This window comes from Microcaecilia unicolor, chromosome 2, assembly GCF_901765095.1.
Source record: "Microcaecilia unicolor chromosome 2, aMicUni1.1, whole genome shotgun sequence".
Classification (NCBI taxonomy): Eukaryota; Metazoa; Chordata; class Amphibia; order Gymnophiona; family Siphonopidae; genus Microcaecilia; species Microcaecilia unicolor.
The window spans coordinates 324409948-324437741 of record NC_044032.1 but is presented as its reverse complement, the minus strand read 5'-3'; the positions used below and the strand labels follow the sequence as shown (position 1 = coordinate 324437741).

Genomic DNA, 27794 nt, shown 5'->3' with positions numbered 1-27794 from the left:
TTATTGTTTTGCTGATTGCACCTTTTCTGTTCATTGTTCTAATTTTTCATGACAGTAACCTAGAAATCACAGGGGATAATTTGAAAGCGGAAGAACATTACAGAAGTCCAGATTGCTAATCACAAAAGCATGGATAAGTGGGACCAAAGCATGGATGAAACAAGTGTCTGTAACAAAACAGTGGGTTTTAAGCCTGTAAAACTGTATTATTTCTTGAAGTGCATTTCTCTATTTTGGCCAGCAGGTGGTGCGTGTTTATGTTTAAAGCTTTTACAGACAACTGACTGTGCCTTCTTTAGTTAACACAGATCTGAGGTAACCTGCAGTGATGTGGCCAGCTATTTTATAAAACTTGTTGTTCTAGGCTCTGATTGGCCCAGGAGCTCAAAATTCAGCTAGGATATATTGGCCTTTTCTCCTTTCTTAGCCAGGGAGAAAAGAGACAAGGATCTCTTTGCTGAGGCCCTGTGAACAGTTATATTTGATAACCTGTGAGCAGCTATATGTCCTGTCGCCCCAGGTACTATTTAGATAGTAAACAAATGTTTAGTTACTTTTATAATTGATCCATATTTGTTACCTGTTATTGTTTTGCTGATTGCACCTTTTCTATTAATTGTTCTAAGTTTTCATGACAATAAACATTTTTATTTTATTTCCTCTTCTTGTCTGGACTAAGAATCCTGGTGGTTTGTGTGTTGGGTCCGTGAGTGCCGTCTAGGAACTGTTGGACCACTGGGAGTGTGGCACCAGTAATCTAGAAATCATTGGGGATAATTTGAGAGCAGAAGACTCGCCCAGAGGCGGTTGGGACTGAGTTGGTGGGAGGAGGGTGCTAATATAGAGTACAAACGGCAGGTGCAGGAGGACCTGAGCTGTGCTGGGGATAGAACCTCTATGTGGCAGCGGTGTAGCCCCTAGGCAGGTGGCTAGGCATTTTGTGACAGTGTCTTACAGACCTAATTTGATGTAATCTATAGAAGCGGCACTGTATAACAGATGTGATTTGCACCTGAAAATTAAGCTGATCATCTAAAAGAACACCTGGTATTTGTAATGTAGGAACAAGCTAAAGAGCCCTAACCTCTTTAGCCTTTCCTCATATTGGCGCAGTTCTATCCCCTCTATCATTCTGGTTGCTCCTCTTTGAACCTTTTCTAATTCCACTATATCTTTTTTTGAGATTCAGAAACCAGAATTGAACACCTCAAGGTGAGGTTGCACAATAGAGTCATATACAGGCATTATAGTATTTTTTGATCTTATTTTGCATCCCTCTCCTAATTATATAGCATGCTGTTTGCTTTTTTTTTGGCCACTGCTGCACACTAGGCAGAAGATTTCAGCATACTGTCTACAATGACACCTATGTCTTTTTCTTGAGTGTTAACTCCTAAAGTGGATCCTAGCAACAGATATCTATGATTCAAATTATTCTTCCCAATGTGAATCATGTTGTATTTGTCTACATGAAATTTCATCTGCAATTTGGATGCCCAGTCTTCCAACGTCCTAAGGTCTTCCTGCAATGTTTCAAAATCTGCATGCGTTTTGAAAACTTTGAATAGTTTCATGTCATCTGCAAATTTAATCACCTCACTCATCGTTCTGATTTCCACATAATTTATAAACATGTTACATAGCATCAGTCCCAGTACAGATCCCTGTGGCACTCCACTATTCACCCTCCTCCATTAAGAAAAATGGCCATTTAACCCTACCCTCTGCTTTCTATCCAATAACCAATTCTTAATCCACAGAACATTGCCTCCTACCCTGACTCCTTTATTTGTCAGAAGTCTCTCATGAGATACTGTGTCAAAAGCTTTCTGAAAATCTAGATACACTATATCAAACAACTCACCTTTATCCACATATTTATTCATGCCTTCAAAGAAATGAAGCAAATTGGTGAGGCAAGACCTCCCTTGGCTGAATCCATGCTGACTCTGTCCCGTTAAACCATGGCTGTCTACATGTTCTGTTATTTTATTCTTTATAAAAGTTTCCACTATTTTACCCGGCACTGTGTATCAACAACTTGGAAAGCTAAAGGTGGACAAAGCCATGGGACCGGACGGGATCCACCCCAGAATATTGAGGGAGCTAAGAGAGGTTCTGGCAGGTCCTCTTAAAGATTTGTTTAATAAATCCTTGGAGACGGGAGAGGTTCCGAGGGATTGGAGAACGGCGGATGTGGTCCCTCTTCACAAAAGTGGTGATAGGGAAGAAGCTGGAAACTACAGGCCGGTAAGCTTCACTTCGGTTATTGGAAAAGTAATGGAAGCGATGCTGAAGGAAAGGATAGTGAATTTCCTGGAAGCCAATAAGTTGCAAGATCCGAGACAACATGGTTTTACCAAAGGGAAATCGTGCCAAACGAATCTCATTGAATTCTTTGACTGGGTGACTGGAGCATTGAATCATCGACGTGCTATAGACATAATCTACTTAGATTTTAGCAAAGCTTTTGACACGGTTCCCCACAGGAGGCCCTTAAATAAATTCGATGGGCTGAAGATAGGTCCTGAAGTGGTGAACTGAATTAGGAACTGGTTGATGGACAGACGACAGAGGGTGGTGGTAAATGGAGTTCGCTCGGAGGAGGGAAAGGTGAGTAGTGGAGTGCCTCAGGGATCGGTGCTGGGGCCGATTCTGTTCAATATATTTGTGAGTGACATTGCCGTAGGGTTAGAAGGTAAAGTTTGCCTATTTGCGGATGATACTAAGATTTGCAACAGAGTGGACACCCAGGAGGGAGTGGAAAGCATGAAAAAGGATCTGAGGAAGATAGAAGAATGGTCTAAGGTTTGGCAATTAAAATTCAATGCGAAGAAATGCAAAGTGATGCACTTAGGGAGTAGAAACCCAAGAGAGACTTATGTGTTAGGCGGGGAGAGTCTGATAGGTACTGATGGGGAGAGGGATCTTGGGGTGATAGTATCCGAGGATCTGAAGGCGACGAAACAGTGTGACAAGGCGGTGGCTGTAGCGAGAAGGTTGCTAGGCTGTATAGAGAGAGGTGTGATCAGCAGAAGAAAGGAAGTGTTGATGCCCCTGTACAAGTCATTGGTCAGGCCCCACCTGGAGTATTGTGTTCAGTTTTGGAGGCCGTACCTTGCGAAGGATGTTAAAAAAATGGAAGCGGTGCAAAGAAAAGCTACGAGAATGGTACGGGATTTGCTTTCCAAGACGTATGAAGAGAGACTTGCTGACCTGAACATGTATACCCTGGAGGAAAGGAGAAACAGGGGTGATATGATACAGACGTTCAAATATTTGAAAGGTATTAATCCGCAAACAAATCTTTTCCGGAGATGGGAAGGTGGTAGAACGAGAGGACATGAAATGAGGTTGAAGGGGGGCAGCCTCAGGAAAGATGTCAGGAAGTATTGTTTCACAGAGAGGGTGGTGGATGCTTGGAATGCCCTCCTGCGGGAGGTGGTGGAGATGAAAACGGTAACGGAATTCAAACAAGCATGGGTTATGCATAAAGGAATCCTGTGCAGAAGGAATGGATCCTCAGAAACGTAGCCGAAATTGGGTGGCGGAGCAGGTGGGGGGAAGAGGGATGGGTGGTTGGGAGGCGAGGATAGTGGAGGGCAGACTTATACGGTCTATGCCAGAGCCGGTGATGGGAGGCGGGACTGGTGGCTGGGAGGCGGGAAGTACTGCTGGGCAGACTTGTACGGTCTGTGCCCTGAATAAGGTAGGTACAAATCAAGGTAAGGTATACACATACAGTATGTTTGTCTTGTTGGGCAGACTGGATGGACCGTGCAGGTCTTTTTCTGCCGTCATCTACTATGTTACCCGGCACTGAAGTCGGGCTTACCAGTCTATAATTTTACTGATCACCCTTAAAACCCTTTTAAAAAATCAGCATCACATTGGCCACTCTCCAGGTTATAGATCACTAGCAGCAGTTCAGCAATTTCATATTTGAGTTCTTTATGTTTCAATACCCAGGGGTGTATACTATCTCATTCAGGTGATTTATCACTGTTTAACTTTTCAATTTGGTCAGTACATCTTCCAAGTTCACTGAGATTTAATTCAATTCCTTTGCATCGTCACCCCTGAAAACCATTTCCAGTATAGGTAGAATTACATCTTCTTCTGTAAAAAAACAAAGCCTCTGGCAAATCTGATAGAATCAGCTGCAAAACTAACTACACATAAACACAATTTTTAAAAGGACATGAAGTGCTCTCTTCTTCCAGCTTTCCTCTCCCAGCTTCCCAAATATTTTCTCCTCTTCTCTCAATGTTCTCTCCCCCAACCCTCCCAAATACTTTTTCTTCTTCTTGCAGCTTTCCTCCATAACATTTTTCCTCTTCTCCCAGCTTTCCTCCTTCCCCTATCCCCTGGGGTATTCTCTCCTTTCAGCTCTCCCCTCTCAGCCTGCTACCAATAAAAGTTTTGTTAACTTTCTCATACCCCACAGCAAGAGTCATGATTCCTTTCCTCCCCGCCCCCCTGGACCTTCCTTACTCATTCCTTTCTTTTTCTCTCCTAGACTTACTGAGGAACTTTGAAATCCTTGCCAGCATTGGTGCCTGGTAGGAACATGCAGGCAAAAGAATGTGCTCAGATGCAGAGACAGTTTAAACGGTTCAGGATTGGGTTCCTCTTTGCAAGGCACATGGATTGGATAAAACGTGCCTTCTGGGGGCGGAGGGAGGCAGGGAGTGGTTGCAAAGAGGCCTCCGCATCTGTCAGAGGCACAGTGTGACACAGGGGTTATAGGGGACATACTGGGAGGCCGTCCAAAAGCCAGGGTGGGTGAGGAATCTGGGTGACAGCCATAGATGTCTGCCTTTTTTGTGTGGGGCAGGCAAGGGTAAGGAGCTCAAATTAATGGAGGAAGGTGAATTGTCTCCCCTTCTCAGATAGGCATTGACTAGCTTTCTCTTCTCTTCCCCCCCCCCCCCCCACCCCCCCCAAGCATGCATGCTATTATTATTTTCTTTTTTTGTGATAAGTATAGGTCATGCCCTGACATGAAGAAGTAACCAGGGACAGCTCTCCTAGTGAATGGCTGATGTAAGGACCTGAAGGGGCCCACTAGAGTGAGCTCCAACTTACAGATGACAGCCAAAAGCCAGAAGGCTGGAGGGAAATGATCTGCCCCTTGTATGGCTTAAGGGTGGGAGGGCCCATCACAAAAGGAAGAGAGTATTTCCCTTTTAACTGGTGGATCTTCTAGAAGCAAGAGGAGGGGCCCAAAAGGGGTGGGGAAGCTATTAGCAGCCCTATAAAAAGGCACTTCCCAGAAGAAGGAATTCAGAAGGGAAGGGGGCCTTGAAGAATGAGGAAGGATGGTGAATGGCAGTTAACGGGAGAAGCTGATTGGAACGGGCTGAGAATTCTGTGGCACGGACCCTAAAGAAGCAACTAGGAAAGCTGGACTTACAATAAGAAGGTTCTTACCTGATAGACTCAAAGGAAGAGGAGTTTTTTTTTAAGTACTTTGTGTTAGATGCCAGTGAGAAGAAAACACTGGAATAGCTTGTGACTTGGACTAACAGCCGGGGGTGGAGGACAGAGCCGTAAGGTGGCTGTCTTGAGACCCCATTTCTCCTGCAGGAGGGTTCAGTTAGAAGATTACTTTGTAAACTGTGTGTTTGAAGAATCCCCCCCCCCCCCAACATAGTGGTTGATGAAGGCTAGGAGTAGCTGATCTGCATATTGGTTGCCTAATTTGCATAATATCTGAGGCCTACTAACCAAGCATGTTTATTCCTATATGAGATGCCAGGGGGTGCATAAGATGTACCAGAACTGTTTTTGGGTCCATGAAAAACCTTAGTGGCGTTTGGACTGGATGGCTGGGGTGTGGAAAAATCACCCTACGTGTAGAGAGAACATCCTTGACATGGAGAGTACTGGCTGCTATAGTTGGGAGCTATCTCTGAGCTATTCCATAGAGCCAGACAGACACTCACTTGCACCCACTCTTCCTCCCAGGCCTGCTGCCATCAATCTCAACCTTTCCACTTGCTCAGTTGTAGCTACAGTAGGGTGACAGTAACATAATTTCAACCTTTGTATTTCCTTATATATCCTGCAATTGTTCCTCAGGGGCAGCAAAATCTCTTTTTATTTGGGGGGATCAAACAAACAAAGCTCTTTTCCTGCTCCTTCCACCCCCTGGTGCACATGTATGGAGCAACAAATTGGTAGGGTCCTGGTCCCTGTGCCCACCCCTCTCTGCAGTCTATGTTCTCCCTTCTTTCCCCTCCTCAGGACAATTTTCTTCTGTTCCTACTGCCAGACACTGTGTGAAGTAACACAAAACCCTGCAAATGGGCACTCAAGAGCTTGCCATACAGCATCAAATCCAAGAACTCAAAATGCACAACAGTACCTAATGAAAAGTCAGCAGTGCACTTCCAGTTGGGGAAAAAAGGATAAGCCAGACTATCAACTAGTAAAAATAAGATACTGTGAATTTGAAACAAATACACAGACAAAATATTAAATGGAAACCCCAAGAAATCACATACACTATCAACAGTGGAACATTGAAGAAAAGCAGAAATGCATTTTCCTCCTCTACAGAACAAAATACGAGTAATGCATATTTTTCAAAGTTGACAATCTTCATGCTCTAAAAATTGAAAAATACAGAGGGGTCACGTGGTACCATGAGAGAGAGCGGTCGCTAAAAAGCGGAGCTCCCACACTTCCTCGTTGATTAACAGCAATATCAGCAAACGACCCAAGCCCCATATCATCAAACCCTCTAAGCCATATCGGAAAGGGGAGAGCACGAGAAGCGAGCTTTAAATCGCTGGTTGGTAATAGCATGGCGTCTAAAATACAAAAGAAAGAGAAGGAGAAAAGCAAGGCCCAGGAGCCCAAAATGGCGGAAAGCCCGACGAGACAAGGCTCCTCGGTGTGTTCCGCGTGGACTGCCGAGATAACAGCTGAGGTGACGGCGGCGGTGGAAGCAGCACTAGATAAAAAATTACAAGCCTTATATGACATAGGCTGCTCACGAAAGACTGGACAGCTTTCATTTGGACCTTGATCACATGCAGCAGAGGATCGGAGACATAGAGGATCGTTTGCAAGAGGCTGAAGAACCCAGAGCGATGTTTCAGAAAAAAGTGGAGGTCTTAGAACAAAAATTAGATGATTTGGAGAACCGCGCACGGAGAAACAACCTGCGATTAGTAGGGCTCCGGGAAAATCTGAAAGATGGAGAGCTGGTGTGTTTTTTGGAGCGCTGGCTTGTAGAGACACTACATCTAAATAATCTACCAGACCCACTAAGAATTGAGCGAGCCCATAGGATCGGGCCAAGCAGCTTTAAGAAATGGCGCGGAGAAGAGTGTAATTCCACGCAATGTTCACTACAGGTTTTGCGAAGTAAGAACAAAAGGGGTGTGTGGCCCACACGGATCTGTGCGATAAGTTGACAGGCTTCAGACAAACCTCGAGTGGTAATCCTGAAGATCCTGCACTATGGGCACAAACAGGCGATATTGAAGGCGAACAGGACAGGCCCTGGGCTACAGTAAGAGGGCTGGAAGATCTTATGTTTCCAGGATTACTCGACCAGCGTGGCGGCAGCGAGGCGTGCATTCGCTCCTGTGTGTGCTGAGCTCTATGAGAGGAGGATAAAATTTTTCCTGATGTACCCAGCTAAATTACGGCTTTATCAAGACGGCGTGGAAAAGAACTTTGAAACTATGGAGAAAGCCAAAAACTTTTTGAAATCGCTACCAGCAAGAGAAGCAAAGTAAGGGTCGACCAGGCAGTTTGCATAATGGAACAAGGTTGAACCTGAGGGAATGGACCGCGGAGAACAACTGTGAAAAACTGGGACCAATTAATAGACTATACTGAGTGAAGATCTTACGAGAGAGTCAGGCAGAGCGCGCTGAAGTGTCCTCACAAGACTCTTGGAGGCCGCTTGATTTCAAAGCAGCTTTAAGAAATGGCGCGGAGAAGAGTGTAATTCCACGCAATGTTCACTACAGGTTTTGCGAAGTGAGAACAAAAGGGGTGTGTGGCCCACACGGATCTGTGCGATAAGTTGACTTTATATACTAACTAGTTATTTCTGATGTTTCCTATACCTTTTGATTTTTAGGGGTTTTGTGGGTACTAAATGCATAGAGAGATAGCATATGGTTATAAGAGGGGGGAAACTGACTGACACAGAGGCTTGGGACAAGAGGGAGAAGAGAGGGAGTGGGGTACTTATACATGACGAGTTCTGTATAGAATTCACTGGGAGGGACACTGGGGATGGGGGAGGCAGGGGGAGAGGGAAGAGGGGGAGGGCGGGGAGGGGTATCAGGGGGGACAAGAGAGGGGAGGAGGGCAGAATGAACAACTACTAGTTTCAGGCTTTATTAAAATCGGTATGATGATCGGGGGGATCGAAAAGTCACAGTTGACCAACTGGGGGAGAGGTAAGCTGGGATACCTTCTTCCCTTTGAAGATAATAACAATCATGATTATCAGCAACAGGGAATTATATAAGAAACGGGTAAGATAAAAATAATGTCATGGAATGTGGGGGGAATTATATCTCCGGTTAAAAGATCCAAAATTCTACAGGTATTGAATAGAAGTAAGGTGCATATAGCCATGCTTCAAGAAACACATTTTAATGAGTTGGAGCACAAAACGATGTGCCGATGGTGGGTTGGAGATTTGGTGGATAGTCCCACAACCAATAAGAAAGCAGGGGTGGCTATATTATTTCGAAAGGGACTTCAGTATGAAATGCAGCGACGAATTATAGACTCCCAGGGTAGATACATCATTCAACAAATTACACTAAACCAGAGGCCAATGCTGCTGGTTAACATATATGCTCCGAATCAATATGAAAAATTTTTTTTTCAGAATATTATTGGGCATATACAGAGTTTTGGCCAAATACCAGTGGTAATGGGAGGGGATTTCAACTTGGTTTACGATCCTATGGTGGTCTGCACTGGCCCTTCGCGGATTAGACCAGTGAACTATACCAGAGGGGTGCCATGGGTATGCTCGGAGTTGGGTCTTTTAGATTCCTGGCGTTTGTTACATCCTGACGGGCGCGACTATACCCACCTATCTAGGGCCCATGGCACGCAGTCACACATAGACTACTTGTTGATATCACAGCAATCTGCGACACATCTAGAGAAAGTGGAAATAGGGCCCACACAGGTATCAGATCACGCCACGATATGGATCACGCTGCACTGGGGACCGGTACTTGAGCGTCCATTTTACTGGCGGTTCCCCAGAGCTCTGTACTATGACTCACAGTTCCATACGTTTATGAAAGAGAAGTGGAAAGACTATGTAGAGACTAATGGGGATAGTTTCCAATCGGACCCTGTATTATTTTGGGAGGCGGCCAAAGCGGTGTTACGAGGGCATATTATATCCTACTCAGCCCACAAAAAGAAAATGAGGGAGGCTGCGCTTGTGCGCCTAGAAGAGCGGGTACGGAGGCTACGACAACAATATGGTAGGACACAATCACCTAATCACAAGAAACCCTTGGTAATGATGCAGATAGAACTGAATCAAATGCTTCAAGCTAGAACACAGAAATCACTGATATATTACAGATATCAGCTGTATAAACACGCAAACAAGCAGGGGATGTTGCTGGCGAGATTAGTTAACCAAGTGGGAGGGAAGAGATGGGTGACACAAATACAGGACAGTCAAGGAAAAAGACACCACACAAACGAGGATATAAATCAGGTGTTTGAAGCCTTCTATGCGAGACTTTACGCACAACCGATGGATGAGGGTCTACAGGCAGGGATGTATTTGGAGGACAAGGAGATACCAAAGATTACGGACCGACAACGGGCTACATTAAATGCGGAAATCACAGCAGATGAAGTCTGCTGGGGTATAAAAGATAGTCCATTATTTAAATCGCCAGGGGTGGACGGTTTTACGTCAGAGATGTATAAAATACTGGTGGAAGAGGGAGATCAAGTGATGCTTTGAGGGAGCAGGATGTGGAGTGTTAGCTCTCTGAAGCCTCATCCCAAAAATCGTTACCTAGACTGATTTTTCACTTGATTTTGCAAGCACCCCGACCGAGAGAAACTGGTGGAGTGGATGGAAAAATACTTGGAGAGTTCACCGAGCGGCATGGTGGGCAAGGGCCCGAAGCGCGAGAAAGGGAAGATCCCTGTGGATAGAACAAAGATGGCGGAGAAACATCAACCTGAAAGTTCGGCGTTTACAGAAGAGCAAGTTCAACAAATTACAACCGCTATGGGGATAGCGCTGGAACCAAAACTCGCGTGCCTCACAGAAAAGATAGTGAATGTTGAAGCCATGCTCGCGGATATCAACAAAAGTGCGGGAGAGTTGGAGCAAAGAGTATCAGCGCTCGAAGATGCGGCACCAGTAATGGAGACAGAGCTCGGCAAGCTGCAGAAGCAGGTGAAGGGAATGGCGGAGAAACTCGATGATCTAGAAAATAGATCTCGCAGGGCAAACCTCCGTATCATAGGGCTCCCAGAAGAGGTTGGAGAAAGGGACCTTACAACGATTCTAGAGAAGTGGCTGGCAGAAGAGCTTGCTTTGTCAGACTCGTGTGGCCCGCTGTGTTTAGAGCAGGCCCACCGTGTGGGGAAGTTACTGGAAGGCCGCCGAACACCGCGTGCGGTCATGATCAAAGTCCACAATTACACGCACAAAGTGGAGATTTTGAGAGGATATCGAATGAAGAGAGACAATTTGCAGTTCAAGGGTAATAAGATCTTAATCTTTCAGGATTACTCCCAAGCATTACAGGAACAGCGTAAGCAGTTTACTCCCCTGTGCAAAAAACTGCATGAGAAGAAGGTACGATTTTTGCTGCTGTACCCTGAAATCCTCAAAATCCACAATGATGGTCAGTGGAAGACCTATGCAGACCCAACTGATGCAAAGAATTATGTGGAACAATTATTGAATAAGTGAAGGTTATTACATATAGAAAAGGATGATAATTTGTAAGTGACAGAGATATGTTGCTGGATTTATTGATGTTTGGGTAAACAGGAGTATGGATCTCATATTGATAAGAGTTGGGGATGCTAATTGTTTAAAAGCTCAGATTGTATATTGTACGAACCTGGGATGGGGTCACAAGTGTTAAACGTGATCTTATCATCTGACTCATTATGGGTTGGATGCTAGAAAGGGATAGTGAAGAGGGGGGAAAAGAGCAGCGGGAAGTGGGGTGGGAGGGAGGGGCGGGGTGGGAGGGGAAAAGAACATGGAAGAGGCAAACACGGAGTGAGGGAGGGGTATAAGTGGGGGGGGGGGGGAGATTGCGGGTGCGACAGTGCTGGACCTACGGAGGTGGAGGGGCCATGATTTTTGTAAGTTTGGCAGTGGGGATTTGGTCACCGGGGGGAGGCTGGGCACCCCGGAGACGGACCATGAAGTGTTTGAGAAACATACTAATGATACGAGGATGATAAAATATGGTGGGACCCAAAAATAAAGGTGTTAGGATAGTGTCTTGGAATATCTGTGGGGTTAACTCGCCAGTGAAAAGAACAAAAATTCTGCAGGCGTTGAAAAGACACCATGCAGACATAGCGTGCCTGCAGGAAACAAGGCTGTCTTCTGAGGAACATCGAAAGTTGCAGCGCCACTGGGTGGGGGAAGTGTTTGACTCTCCCGCGAGTGGACGCTGGGGAGGTGTGGTGATTTTATTTAATAGAGCACTGGCGTACATGGCGAAATTGCTTTTTAAAGATACTGAGGGTAGATATGTGGGGCTGCAGGTAAATATGCAGGGACGAGATTTTTTGTTAGTGGCAGTGTACGCTCCTGTGGGCGCTAAATCGGCCTTGTTTGCGCATCTCTTAAAAGAATGCCAGGGCTACCCTAAATTACAATTAGTCCTAGAAGGGGACATGAATGCAGTTATGGACCCGGACATAGACCACACAGGCGAGGGCTCTCAACGCTATACACACCCTCCAACGGAGTTGGAGATGTTCACAACAGCAGGGATAGTGGACGCATGGAGACTGCTACATCCTGAAGAAAAAGAGTACACACATATTTCGAGAGCGCATAAAACACAAGCTAGACTAGATTACATTTTTGTAACACAAACCATTTTTCCTCAGATTCTAGAAGCCACGATGGGGACGGATCATGTGATGATCTGGGTGGACCTGGAGGCAGCAACTCATGTGCCTGGAACCCAGAACTGGCGATTCCCGACATATTTAGCGTCTTCAACGGAATTCACTAATTATTTGCAGTCTAAGTGGCAGGTGTTTGAATCTACAAATGGCCAACATCTAGAAGACCCGTTGCTGTTTTGGTCTACTGCCAAGGCAGTAATAAGAGGAGATATAATTTCTTACGTTAGTGGGAGGAATAAGAGAATAACAGCGAAATTAGTAGAGTTAGAAAACAAATTAAGGGCATTAAAAAAGAGGTACACGAGATGCCCCACACCTGCAATATATGATACCCTAATAGCAACCAGAATAGCTCTTACCAGTTTGATACATGACAGAACAACTAAAATGCTCCTCTACCAGAAATATAGATTTTTTAAATTTGGCGAGCGAGCGGGTGGCATGATGGCGCGTTTAGTTAAACGTATGCGAAGGTCTCATCATATACCTGTGGTTAGGGACGCCAAAGGCTCTCTTTGCACAGATTTATCTGAGATAGCGCGAGTTTTCCGAAATTATTATGCTAATATATATTCACAAGAAACTTTACAGAGGACGGAGGGAGAGATGGTAGACTATTTGGAGAAGTCTGGCATGCCACGTTTGACCCCAGATATGGTAGAAACCCTCAATGCATCAGTTACCATGAAGGAACTTTTAAAAACAATTAAAGCTTTGAGGTACTCCTCAGCTCCCGGGCCGGATGGGTACATGGGGGAGTTTTTCAAGATTCTACAGACCCAGGTTGCAGGCCCGCTGTTAGATTACTTTGCAACGGTAGTAGAAGAGAAAAGATTCCCACAACATGCAAATGTAGCTTTAATTAGCCTCATTCCTAAGATGGGAAAGGATCTTACAGCCAGGGTCATACAGACCAATCTCTCTGATCAATGTGGACATTAAGATCCTGTCTAGAATATTGTCGGAGAGATTGGCGAGATTGCTACCACAGATAGTGCAGAGAGATCAAACTGGATTTGTACGGGGTCGACAGTCTGGCATCAATGTAAGAAAATTATTAGTTCGCATGCTACAGGGGAGGGCCACCCAGAACCCATATTTAATAGTAAGCTTAGATGCAGAAAGAGCATTTGATCGGGTGGGGTGGCCCTTCCTGTTTGCAACTCTGAGGTGGTTGGGAATCTCGGGCTGGTTTTATGATGCTATCCAAACAATGTATTGTGACCCCCAAGCCAGCCTGCTGGCGAATGGGATAAGGACAGATTCTTTTCCTATCAACCGTGGCACTAGGCAGGGATGTCCGCTATCTCCCCTGTTGTTCCTCTTGGTGTTAGAACCATTATTATGTGTGATACGGGCAGATGAGGGCATAGGGGGAGTGCGGTTACCAGGGACAACACTGAAAGTACTCGCATATGCGGACGATTTGATAGTGCTACTGGGAGAGCCACAAGAATCGATAGTCAGGTTACTCACGGTGATAACAGAGTATGGGACTTACTCAGGCTACAAGTTGAACCCCACAAAATCGCTAGCACTGCCGATGAGTGAGGAGGTTCGGGTTAATTGGGCAGGGCTGTTTCCTCTAACATGGGCCACAGATCAGATTACATACCTGGGGGTAACTATACCAGTTGATATTACCAAATTGTATATGAAAAATGTACTGCCATTACTTATAGAAACAAAAAGAATATTGGGTCTTTGGGCAGATTGTCCTCTAACACTGGTGGGAAGAATCTCTCTATTTAATATGATGTTAGCGCCTCGTTGGATTTACATGTTTCAAATGCTACCCTTAGCGCTGCGGCGCAAAGAAGAGAAGGCCTTGCATAGAGCAATACAAGGTTTCCTGTGGAGGGGAAAGCGACCCAGGTTGCCTCTTGCAGTGCTGCAGACACCTAAGGAACAAGGTGGAATGGGATTGTTAAATGTTAAATATCTATCAGTAGCTTGTTCCATGAGACACATGAGAGACTGGCTAATGGAGACTAATCACTTTTCGGATGGAATAACAGAGGCTGCCTTAGTGCCGGACATTCATCTTAGCTGGCTTCTCCATACAATACCTGGCAAGCAAGTGAAAGAGTTGGTGCGTAACCCACTATTGCTGTCTGCCAGAGCAAACTGCAGATGGCTTTGTCGGAGACACGGGTTCTCGGCGGCGAGCACCCCATATTTACCATTACACAGAAATCCGGACTTCCCAGCTAGTGAACACTCTCAAGTATTTAGGCGATGGGAGGCAAAAGGGATAAAATACCTGAGTCAACTCGTCACAGAAGAAGGGGTTATAAAACCCTTCTTAGATATCAAGCAGTCGTTTGGTCTGTCGCATGCAGACTGGTTTGCGTACCTACAAACACGCCATTACATTGCATCCTTGGATTGGACTACCTTGACGGAAGATGTGCAGGATGTTTTCAATGAGGCACTCACACTAGGTGCGACTAATATTATACCTTTGCGCTTTCACCACAGATATCTTAAGGATACAACAGAGGAACTGGACTTTAAACAGCTGACAAGTGCTTGGGCAAAGGACTTACAAAATAATTTGACAGAGGAACAATTCCGAGCATACATGCACAAAATTCAAAAACCAGCAGTCTTCCCGAGGCACTGGGAGATGCAGTACAAGTTTGCGCTGAGACTATATATATCACCAAGGAGAGCCCTCAGAGCAACGCTGGGTTCCGACGGGACATGTCCGAAATGCTCATACGAACTAGCTACACTGGCACACATGTTTTGGCATTGCCCAGTTATTCAAGCTTTTTGGAGTCAGGTAGTGGACACAGCAGCTAAACTCTGGAAGTGGAACATTCCCATTTCATCTATGATGCTTTTTGATGAATATCAGTTGGGGAGCCAGCCCCCATCAGGGTTGACTCACTTTTTACATACGTAATTCTATGTTGATGGGGAAAAAAGTAATACTACTTTGTTGGAGAGAGGGGCATGGTCCGTTCTTGAGTGTGTGGAGAACACACGATAGACTTATTAAAATTAGAACATTGTAATTTACGTAAGAATATTTCTGCAGCCAACAAACATCAGTTCTATACTGTATGGCGCAGATTTTTGACTACACTTCACCCAGTGGCGAGAAAGAGACTTCTCTACCCACGGGGGGGGGGGGGGGGGGGGGGGGGGGGGGAGGGTACTGTGGGATGGGTAGGGGGAGGTGGGAGGAGATAGAGGGATAGGGGAGAAAAAGTAAATTGTTGCATAAGGATGTGATGATAGGACAGTTATCATGGTTTAGAATGTTCTTCTGCAGCATAATTTCTTTTTACATGACTGCCGGTTAGATAGTGAGCAGATGTATAGTTATATTGAGAGTTGAAAGTAATGCTCTGTAAAACCAAGATTGCTGATGTCTACTTTTTGATGCAATAAAAATGTTTGAATATAAAAAAAAAAAAATACTGGTGGAAGACATTGGGGCGTGTCTGGCAAAGGCTTTCAATCAACATATAGCCCGAGGGGAGCTCCCTTCTTCGCTGCGCACAGCCCAAATAGTTGTACTATTAAAACCGGGTAAAGACCCGACCCAAGCGGAGTCATATCGCCCAATTTCACTGCTACCGTACGAGGCCAAATTACTTGCAAAAATTCTGGCAAATAGACTGGCACGATTCTTACCTCAGATGGTACTGGATCCACAGGTGGGATTCATACAGGAACGGTCGGTTGCGAAGAACGTGCGAAAAATTTTACTAGCCCTAGAGCAGATAAAACTTGGTCACACTCCTTCAGTATTAATAAGTTTTGATGCCCATAAAGCGTTTGATAGGGTGAGATGGGATTTTATGTTCAAAGTGCTGGAAACATATGGGATGAACGGGTTTTTTCGGGAAGCTATTGAAACATTGTACCACGATCCCTCAGTGGAGGTGTCGGTGAACGGAGTGGTATCTAGGCGACTTAAGATTGCTAGAGGGACAAGACAGGGCTGCCCACTGTCGCCCCTCCTATTTGTGCTAGTGCTCGACCCGCTGCTGAGGGATCTTATGAAGATGCCCGAGGTGCAAGGGGTAAAATTGGGATCAGAACACTTCAAAATTTCTGCCTTTGCGGATGATCTATTGGTCGTCCTTCAGAGGCCCAGAATCTCAATGCCAGTTGTGTTGGAGATCCTCCGGGAGTACGGAGATTACTCTGGCTTCGGTCTTAATTTGGACAAGTCAGAGATACAACCACTAAATATGTCAGAGGAAGAATGGAAGGAATTAAACTGCCCACTAAAACGTACTGAACATTCATTTAAATATCTGGGAATCCAGCTTCCGGGGGATCCGGCGCGGCTGTATCAGTTAAATATAACGAAAATATTCGAGGATACAAAACAACTCCTACACCTGCCACTTTCATTACTAGGCAGAATTTCATTGTTTAATATGATAATTTTTCCGAAGTGGCTGTACTACTTCCAGACACTGCCAATATATCTTAAGAAACAGGACTGGGAGGAGAGTGATGGGAATGTTATCTAAATTCTTTTGGAATAAGAGACGACCGCAGATTGAATGGCACAATCTGTTGGATTCATGGGATAGAGGTGGATAGAGGTGGATTTGGGGTGTTAGATCTGCTGCGGTACAATAGGGCTTGCCTACTGAGACATCTAGGGGACTGGCTGTTGGGAACTACATTCTTTACCCCCCTTGGGATGGAGGAGGCATGGGTTAGCCCAATGCGGTTACAATACATGCTACAGGCCAAACAGACTTCATTGCCGAAACACATAAAACAGAGCATACTGATTAGGCCCCTTAGATTGCTGTGGAGTGAATTAGGCTGAGCGTGGGCATTTGATGCGCAAAGCAGTGGACTATTGCCCATCACTGGGAATGCTGACTTTTTCCCGGGTATGGACAATGTCCGATTTCGTAATTGGTGACAACGGGGGATAAATATTATACAGGACGTTGTGGAGGCTGAGGGGAATATCAGGAGCTTGAACTCACTGGGGCTTGGAGAGGTAACATGGGCTGATACATTTGCACACTGTCAGATCTCTCACTATGTTGCCGGGATACCTAAGCAATCTCTGGTTGTTGATGTGCCCAACCAAATAGCTCAGCTGTACGAAACACCTAATGCAGAAGCAGTATCAATCTCATTACTTCACAAAAGGCTGATGCAGAAGGAACTGCACAAAAACCTGCAACATTTGGCGCAGAAGTGGTCAGACTATTTTCAAAAGGTGGTTACACCACAAATGCTGTTGAGCTGTATGAGGAAAATTCCTAAGAGCATAGCCAGCGCAGAGTTGAGAGAGTGTCAGGGGAGGGTGCTGTTTCAAGCATATACATCTAAAACGAGGTTATACAATATGGGGGGTGTGGAAACTCCGGATTGTGAAAAATGTGAGGGAGGCCCATGCACATTCTACCATGGGTTGTGGGAGTGCCAGGGAGTTCAGACCTTTTGGGCTGCAGTATCTGGCTTTCTGGGGCGTCAGTTGAAGACACACGTCACACTTAAACCAGATCAAGCTCTATGGGGGGTGGACGTTCTGCGGGGGGTTGGTGCAGTCCATCACAACAAGTTGATATATAAAGCATGTTTAATTGGGAAAAAATGTATTATGGTCAACTGGGTTAACTCTGAATCCCCCTCATATTGGCAGTGGCGCAATAGATTCCACACTTTGTTGCTAACGGAATTGAGAGATGTAAAGCTGGCATTTAAACAACAGAAAGAGTTCTATCTTGTTTGGAAAGCTTACATACAGGGACTAGCGCCTCGCGCACGTAGTTCAATCCTCAATTAGTTGGGAGATCCCCACATTCCTACGTGACAACAGATATAATGGTAAGAGTGATAATAAAACAGCAGACATACTGGAAATAGTGACAATAGATCTCTTTGCTCGAGGGTAAGTTCATTCTGGAGGGGAGGGGGGAAAGGGGGAGATAAGGGGAGGTAAAGAGGGTATAACTTAAGTCATTAACTACATACACACTAGATGGACGGTCACACTAGAGGGTTACACAATTACTAAAAGGATCAGAGGCTGACGTTGCTGAGTTGAAGGATAGCTGACTCTACAGCTGTATAATCCAGTAGGACGGGCAAGAGAAAAAGAATAATACAGAGGGCAGCAATAGTTATTTAATCCCAAATGAAATAGCATAAATGATCTGGAACTAGGTGCCAACCTCTATAGGAATGTTGCATAAGGGATTGATGTCCGTAACAAAGTTGGCAGAATGCATGGGGAGGGGGAGGGGGAAAAACAGGGGGGGAGAGATATAAAATAATAAGTTTGATGACTGTTAATAGTATACGGTTTTATTTGTTTACATGGTTTGCATGGAACTCATGGACATTCAGTATGTGAAATGTGATAATTGTTTTGAAGTGTCATCAATAAAAACATTGAAACTTAAAAAATTGAAAAATACATATTTTGTACCTCTGTCTAATCATTTAACTTTTCCGGTTGGGTTGGTCCTGGTCTTATCTTTAGCACTTCCTCTTATTTTTGATTAAGTTCTTTTCAGGATCTCATTTCTGTTTCTTCCTTTCATCTCTCTATGGCACTGATCCTTCAGTTATAATATGCCTTTTATCTTTTAGCTGGTTTTTATTCCTTCTTTCTTGCCCTCCAGCTGTGTCCCTCCACTTCATGCACTTACCTCTCTAGTCCTCCTATTCCAACTGTCTCTCTCATTCCCCTCTTTCAACCACGTTCAAGCTCTCCATTTCCACTCTCTTTACTCATATCCTACCTGGTTTCATCTACCTCTACCTCTTAACCCCTCACTAATCCCAATCCTTCCCTGGCACTCATTCCCACTCTACCTCCAGTCCCTTTCTTATGTCTTACCCTTTTATAAAGGTTACACTTCCCGTCTTACTTCCCCATTTCCACCCTCTCTCACCTCCTTCAAAGTCTTGCCCCCTTCCTTGTCCACCCTCTTCAAAGCCCTCTGCCTCTTTCTCACCTTAGCCCAACATCCATAGCCCTGCCTCTTCTCATAATAAGATATAGCACGTGTGAGTTTGGAGTGCATTGAGGTTTTTATTGGAGTGAGTGTAGGAATTGACCCATTTTTCACTCTATGAATTATTAAAGGTATTGGATACACTTATAGCAATATTTTAACACAAGGGTGTGCCAAAAATTATTTCAAAAATACCTTTAGAGAAGTTCCATGATTGAGAATCTTATCCACCCTTAGAGGTGCCGCTTTGAATAGGGGCACCTCACTTGGGTGAGTGAATAACTCTGAGAACATCTCTATAAACAAAAAAATTTATTTATTTTTTAGATTAATTATTTGCATGGAGAGATTCTGAGTCAATTCCTTCACTTATAGATCTCCTAATAATTTGGCTCTGGTTAAATAACTTTTTTTTCTTCCCCATCCCTAGCATCTATTTCCCCATTTCATCCCCATATCCTCTTCCCAGCATCTGCCCACCTATTTCCTCCAATATGCATTTACCTTGCCTTTCCTATTTTTCCTAGAATCCATCCCTCTGCTCCTCTATCTCCATTTTTCGCTGCATATGCCCTTGCTTCATTCTCAGTATACTGTCTGTTCTCTTCTTCTTTCTTTCTGCTCCAGCATCAACCCTTTTTCCTACTGCCACCTGTCAAAACCTTTCCTCTTCTTCCAGAAACCCCTTCTATCAACTCAATCTCCAGGCCCTGTGACAGCCCTCAGCCCCTTCTCCCTAAATCAGCCCCTTTCTCTCAACTCCCCACACCCTGTGTCAATTCTCAGTCCCCTTCTCCCAGCCCCAGCATCATGCTTCCTCACTAAATCAGTTCAGAACCTCAATGTCAGCCTTCAGCCCCCTTCTCCCTAAATCAGTCCCTTTCTCCCAACTCAACTCCAAATCCCAGCTTTAAAAAAAACAAAACAGCAACCAGCACAGACTTGTGCTCAACCATTCAGGAGGAAGTGTGTGCCACAGGGGGCGTTTTAGCTGACAGTTGAAGCAATGGTAAGAAGTCATTTGAGGAGGGCAAGTTTGAAACGTGTATGTGGGGGAGGGGACAGGGAAAGCCAAGATGCTGGCCCACGTAGGGACCAGGAGGGAGGAGGCAGGCACTATGTTTTGTCCTGTTGGCAGGGGGTGGGGCAATCCCCTCCCCCTCCCAAACTAGGCATCCAGGGCAGTGTGCCTCTGGGGATGGAACAGGTGTACAGCTGCAATATGCAACTGAAGCAGGGGGAAGTATGAAAGCTTCTGTTTAATGCATTCAGGTAAGCCCTGGGCTGGCTGGCTTAACCTATGGGACTATTGATGTCAGAGCCTCAGATGTTTGGCACCCTTTATTACCTGCATCCTGAGCTAGCCATCCACTTTCTTTTTTGCAACCAGTACAGCATACACATAAAGACCAGTCAAGGAGGCATGCTGATTTCTTAGTGTCACGGTCGTGCCCAGGTTTCAGGCTCTCCGTCATCTCGCCCCCTGGTGGCCAGACCTGGTGGCTGCATTGGATTGTCTGTGTGCTGTTTCCCGTTCCAGACTTCAGCCCAGTCCGCATCTTCCAGCCTGCCAAACTTGCTTGTCTTGTTTGAGCTTGCACAGCACCCGTAGCTGCCTTGTGATTGCTGCAGCTGAATCTCAGCTGCTGCTGGGCTTATTAGCCATTTGGAAACTCTCTGCTTTGCCTTTGCATCACCTAAGGCCCTGGTATGTTGGGGTGCTGGTGCACTTCTGCCTAGTCCAGTTACAGTATAGTCTGTAATTCTTGCCTGATTCTAGTTTAGTCTTTGTGTAGCTTTGTGTTCTGTATTGCTTGTTTACTGTATTGCTTGTTTCCCAGTCTTGTTTCTTGTTTGTATGTCTTTGTCTAGTTCTTGGTTGCCTGTGTTTGTTCAGTGGCTGCCTGGCAGCTTTCAGTTCTGTCTCCTTATCTATCAGTGTTTGTTCCCTGTTTCAGTGGCTGCTTGCAGCTTTCAGTTCTGTCTCTTGTCTATCAGTGTTTGTTCCCTGTTTCAGTGGCTGCTTTCAGCTTTCAGTTCTGTCTCTTGTCTATCAGTGTTTGTTCCCTGTTTCAGTGGCTGCTTGCAGCTTTCAGTTCTGTCCCTTGTCTGTCTGAAAATCCTAGTCTAGTACTCTGCCTAGCCTCCCTGTGTGTTCTAGTCCCTGTGTGTATCCTGCTGGTGTCCAGTTCCGGCCCTGTCCGGCAAGTCCTGCCAGCCACCTGCATCCAGGGGCTCACCTCTTGAGGAATGGTGGTCAAGTGCAGGTGAAGTCTCTGCTTGTCCCAGCTTGTTTGCCTCCGCTGCAACTCCAGTCCGGGGTTCTAGTCCTGTTCTGCCTAGTCTACGGTGTGGGGTGGTTTTGCCTGCTACTGCCGCTCCTCATAAGTATATAAGCACTGCCACGCTGGGAAAAGACCAAAGGTCCATCAAGCCCAGCACTCCGTCTCCGACAGCGGCCAATCCAGGCCCCAAGAACCTGGCAAAACCCCAAAATTTAATAACGATCAATGGACTTTTCCTTCGGGAATCTGTCCAGACCCCCTTTAAACTCAGCAAGGCCAGCTGCTGTCACTACCTTCTCCGGCAATGAGTTCCAGAGTCTAACCACGCGCTGAGTAAAGAAAAGCTTTCTCCAATTTGTTTTAAACCTACCACATTCTAATTTCATCTTGTGTCCCCTGATTCTATTATTGTTAGAAAGCCCAAGGGCTCACGATCCTAGTTCCTGTGTTTTGGAAAACATGACAAACAAGACAACACAGAAAGTATTATCATGCATTATAGTTTATATTAAAACTTTTGAAGAGTGTCACATTCATGATTATGGATAGTGAAATCCTCCCTATATAGATACAACTGGTACAGCTGCAGAACATGCTTCTCCCAGACTACCTCAACCCTATTCCAGAGGGACTAGCTCATGATATGGGATGTTCAGTTCCAAAACAGTGCCTTGCTGTTCTGCCAAATTGTGACCATAGTTCTTCTGATACAGATACTTGTCCCCTTTGAACTGAACTGAGATCAAAGGTACTAAATGACTTTCACATGGCAATGATTTTCAGTTGCTGCCACTGTGTACGTGAATATGATCTTCCTTTATATACAGGAAAGCGGCAGGATACACTTCTGATTATATTTCTTCATCATCTTCACTCATGACTTCACCCAAGGGCTTAGTTCCAGAGTCATCCTTCTCCTTCACATATTTTTCTTTGATCAGCTCCAGCTCACTCAATTCTGTTTTCAGTTTTTTCATGTGTACGGCTCGCCAGTTCTGCAGCTGTTTCATGGGGAAAGGATTCATCTCATTAAATGCAATGTTCATCAACTTCCTAAAAAGAGAGAACAAAACACATGAAAAATAATATCATACAAACTGCTCATGTACTGGTTCAAAACTAGGACAGTAGGCATCACAAGCAGACCCCTACACAAAGATGAGCCCTAGAAGAAATGCGCCCTAGAAGAAAATTTACATGCCTCATTTATTAGGGTCCAAATTAAATTGCTTCCCATCAAGGGCAATTTTTGTTCAACTCATGGGCCTGCAAGCACATTTTCAAAAGGAAATCTTGCATGGGGTTTCCCTTTGAAATTTCATAGAGAGCGGACAACAGGTATTTAGTTGTACCTGCAATGAAGCAGGTAGAAATGTTTCCATACAAGGCCGCTAACATTCCTTCCTCTGACTTTTCTTCTCTCCCTTCCCACCCATTTCTGGACAGGGTAAGCAGCATGGAAGGAAGAAAATTTTCAATAGGGCTTTTCCATAGGTAAACAGCTCTTTAGCTTGGGAAAAACTGAAAATTTCTTTCTAAGGGGGAATTTTCAAATAGTGAGCATGGGCTAATTTTATAAAGATTTTTCTGTGTTTATGTAGCAATACAAGAAAATCTCAAAAATTCACAAAATTATATCATCGAGTTTCAAGGTACAGGGGCGCCATAACAGTTCACCACATACCTTTCAGTGGAGAAAAAACCTCAGTAAAGCCACCCAACCTGCAATACTTCTAAGGTATGGGCTCGGCTCACCATCATAGGAAAAAAACTCCACTTACCGCAGTGTAGGAACGTTATAAATGTTAGTCCCAATGACAATGAAGCCCACTGATCTGCTCTGTTGTTTTTCCAATTTCGATATAAGCATAAGCACAGGGACACTGAATCAGATATAACACCCCCGATGACTCACAATCTGTTTGCATTTTTAATATACACATTTTCCCGTTCTTCACATAGGTATAACAATTGGCTTCTAACATAATATGGCACACCGATCAGTGGCCACATTTTTTATGATGACCATTGACCTCCTCCAGGTGTTTACAAATCTATACATCATTAGGGCTTAACAAATTGCTCAGATTACACCCTCTTTGATAGGAAAATAGGGTGTTTGATGTTTCCAATGCCGGATGCACGTTTAACAATTCAAAATGATGTCTTATCGCACGGCTAATCTGCCCTGTATTGGCATTAAATTTCATAACAAAAGGCAGTAATCTTTTCCCACTGTTGCACAGCTTTATACTCCAGAAGCGAATCCCGTGGATTAAAGAATGCTCTTTTTGCTGCTTTTTTCACCAACGTATTGGGATAACCCTATGGGTGAATTTATTGCACAATTCTGAACTGCGTTCCTTGTACTCTGTGTCCGAAGAGCAAATTCTTCTATAGCGAAGAAATTGAGCAAAAGGAATATTAGACTTCATATGTGGCGGATGCATGCTGGAATAGTTTAACACAGAATTCCTATCGGTAGGCTTAGAATAAACCGTAGTCCAAAACCCATGATCTGCCTTCTCAATCTTCACATCCAGAAAAGTGATCCAGAATTTATTTGCTGTAACTTGAAACCGAATAGTAGGATGACAGGTGTTTAAAAAATCAACAAATTGTTGTAATTCATCATCAGTCCCAGTCCAAATACAGAAAATATCATCTATGTACCGCTTCCATCATTTAATACTTTGGGGAAAAATCTGATGTATACACCCATTTTTCCTCAAACACTGACATGAAAAGATTAGCCACCATGGGGGCAAATGATTCCCCCATGGCTATTCCTGATTTCTGCTGGTAGTAACGTCCATCAAAGATAAAAAAAAATTGGAACACATGGCTTCTTTACTTATGGCAACCAAAAATTCTGATGGAACCATGTGAGGATGTGTACGTTGTTCAGCTGCTTCTAAGATAATAGCCAATGTTTCATGCTGAGGAATGCGGGTGTATAAGGAACACACGTCCAAAGTCCACTGTGATGAAAAACTACTATTCAAGTCTTGCAGCAATTGTAAGAAATGGGTGGTATCCTTTAGAAAAGATATAACTCCAGTCAGGCATGGTTGTAGATGTTAATCGACATATTTGCATGACCATTCTAGCAACGAATCCCTGGCCAAAACTATCAGTCGGCCAGGAGGAGCCTCCAGATGTTTATGGATTTTCGGCAGCAAATAAAATACCGGTATCTTAATTCCTGTTTAGTCAGAAAACCTTGAGAAAAGCCTTGTTGAGTTATGTCCATGATTCTCTCAGCAATAGCAGGGGAAGGTTACATTGGCAGTTCAATATAGTTAGTATTATCTCGAAGCTGCATATATGCTTCCTGCATGTAGACTTCCTTATCTCATATTACTACAGGCCCTCCCTTGTCTGCACGGTAAATCACAATAGAAGCATCCTTCTGAAAGGCTTTCAAGGCTTGCCGCTTTCCATTGGACAAGTAAAATTTTACATATCCTATATAATAAAACCCACCTCCAACATTCTGAAGCTGACTGCTTGGACACAAGCCTTGAGGCATTCGTGCTTCTGTTGACGCCTCCCACTTCCGGGTGCGTCAGTAGCGAAAGTGCCCAATCGAAACACAGAAGTGTTCGGAACGTTGGAGGCGCAGTTTCAGCCCTTCACCACGCCCCCCAGGTCCCCGCTCCTCACCCCTCCACCCCCCCCCCAGGTTGCCACCGCTACCCCCTCCACCCCCCCCCCCCCGAGGTCACCACAGCCACTGCTCCACCCTCCACCCCCCAGGTCGCCGGCACTCCCCCCCTCCATTCGACATCAGCTCATCTGCCATTTCCGGCCACTGCTGCTTCTCCTGTTGAGCAGCAGCGGCTGGTACAAAAACAAAAAAAAACCAAATTGAACCTTCAAAAATGCTTTTAAAAAGGAAGCAGGGCACCGCAGGCAGCCATCGGCTGTCAGCTCTGCATCCGCTCCTCCTCTCACCTCTCTGCGCCTAGAGGAGAAAGACGAGAGGCCCCAGTGTATGCCTTGACTGAAGACATCCCAATGCTGTGATCGGGCTGAGGTAAGCCCTTGCTGCTAACTGAACTTTGCAAATTTGCTGGAGGTCTGGCCAGAGCCAGATCTGAGAAGTAAAATATAACTGAAAGGCTGTGTTTGGGGCGTGGCAACCCCACAGCCGCAGACTGTATTTGCGACTCCTGCCAGTGGCGGCTTACTGCTGTTTGCCAAACCTGCTGGGGTTTTTCCCTTCTACGCCACAGGCTCTGTGAAGAAACGGGCCCAGGAATTCCTGTTCTTAAAAATAAATACTTATTTTTGCATTCTATCTTTCAGCTGGCTGTATTATTCCTCTGTCCACGCCCGACCCCACTAGGGGTCTCACAACATATTTGAAAACTTTACTCCAGATGCAGTGATCTAATGACATGTGAATATAGCAGGTGTGAAAATGATCCTCCCCTCCGCCTGAGGGTCCTCGGGATCTCCCCTTCACCCTTGCTGCCCAACCTCCTGGTTCACTGCAGTCCACAGGGCAGGGCTCAAAGAAATCCACTTCAAAGCAAACTTAACAAGTTCTTTATTTTGCTTGGGATCCAACAGTCCAGCAGTGCAAAAAGACACAATACTTGAATCAACAAAAAAAACCTCACAATTCCCCCTGTTGCTCCTCTCAGGGGTACAAACACAGCAAGAAAAAAAAACTTTTAACTCCCAGGCTTCCAGCACCCAGCTGGGCTCCTTTTAGACAGTTTTATAGCCCTGGGTCTTCTTTCTCCCCCCCTCTACCTTGGGAGGGACCAAAACACTGCAAGCAGTTCCAAAAAAACAAACAAACACAGTTCTTGAGGCTTCAGCACACAGCTCAAACCCCTTCAGCTTCTTTTAGGCTTTTTAGCCACAGTTCACACTCCACCTTCTTCCTGCTGGGCTCAGCCCACTCCGGGAAAAATCTCTTGTCCCTCTTCAACCAGAACTCTTTAAACTCAAAGTTCATTCACAGCCTGAGCTCTGGAAAATGAAAAGGCCCCACCCATCTGGGTCACTCTCTCTAAGCACTGACCCGTCCTCCCACATGGCCTTTCCTCTTTCCTCTCTTAGCCCAGTTACCATACCATGAAGTTACCTGGTCCCTTAGCTTGTTACCTAAGGAGTGAGCCCAGGCTGAGAGGTCCATAGGCTCCTCTCTTTCTCTCTGCCCAGCTTCTTGATACTCCATGGGCTCCCCGTCCCACCCACTTTGCAGCTTTTCCTCTTTCCCTTGATTACCCTGCAGGGGCACCACCCTTTCCTTGTTAGAGTTCTCCCCCTGTTCCTGCTGGGGAAGGTAATCTCTGTACCAGGCTTTGCCCCGAGGTTGCTGGGAAATGTAGTCTCTTCCTCTCCTCCATTTTACAGGGGTCACGAACCTTTCTCTGCTCTCTCTCGGGGGATGCTGGGTAATGTAGTCTTTTTCCCTCTACCCTTTTCTAGGGGGCATTACTACTTCTCTCGCTCTCTGGGGATGGAATGGAGGGCAGGCTCTGTTCTGCCTATGTCTGCTCGTGAGCCGCCTCCCTTCTTCCTCTTCCACTTCCATCTTATCTACCCCCAGGTCCTCTCCTTCACACAGGCCGCGAAAATGCACTTTTCTATGCAGTTGCAGTAAGAATATTCTGGGGCTAAGCCTCCCCAGCCAGAAGTCCGTCGGATTTTGATAGACAGCTCAGCTGGTCGGATTCGGACCACCACGACGCCGACATGACACACACTGCATCAGCATCAGCCCCCAGTTCCGCCCGCGGGCCCCAGGGCTCGCCGCTCAGCCCAGCATCGTCTTTTTAAGACCCGCCGACGCGCGCGACCACGACGATGCCCACACACGGACGGACACACGCACCACCATCCTAAATTCAGCCCGCCCAGCCCCAGGCCCTTGAGTTCCGAACTTCCGCCCGCTCGGGCGCTCACCAGCGCGCCGGTTGGTCCTGTGCTGCTGCCTTACTGCGAATCAGAAGACAAGACGGATGTGCGGCTAGCGGCTTCTTTTTCTTTCTTCGCCCCGCCCTTGGCAGGGCTCGCCCAGGTCCTCCTCAGCTCACGTCAGCCTTCTTCGCGCGCTGGCTCGCTCCTGTCCCGTGGTGTACTGTTCCGCATAGGCGGGAATGCGCGGGACGGCACACGTAGTAGGAGAAGAAGAAAGACAGAGAGTACTCTCTATCTGATGATCCCTCCCACTTCCTTCTAGAAATTTGCCCCGGGTCTGGGGGGGCCGCTTGGATTTCAGGAGACAGAGAGGTAAGTGCTGTTCTGCTGTGCTGACTGACTGAAGGAAGGTTTTTTTAAAACAAAAGAAAGAAGTAAAAAAAAAATTTTAATATTTTGCTATTTTTGTAAGTTTCATGCAGATCTCTTTGTTTAAACATAACTTAGTTAAACAAAGAGATCTGCATGAAACTTA

General features: G+C 45.5%; 1 protein-coding gene across 1 annotated transcript in view; it reads right to left on the bottom strand.

Annotated features, from left to right (window-relative positions):
* Positions 1 to 21865: 21865 nt before the first annotated feature.
* Positions 21866 to 27794, bottom strand: part of TBC1D2 (TBC1 domain family member 2) — a 692224-nt gene continuing 686295 nt past the window's right edge. Inside the window, 1 exon segment of the mRNA XM_030194342.1 lies at positions 21866 to 22432. Coding sequence (XP_030050202.1) covers positions 22231 to 22432 — 202 coding nt within the window. The 3' untranslated portion in view covers positions 21866 to 22230.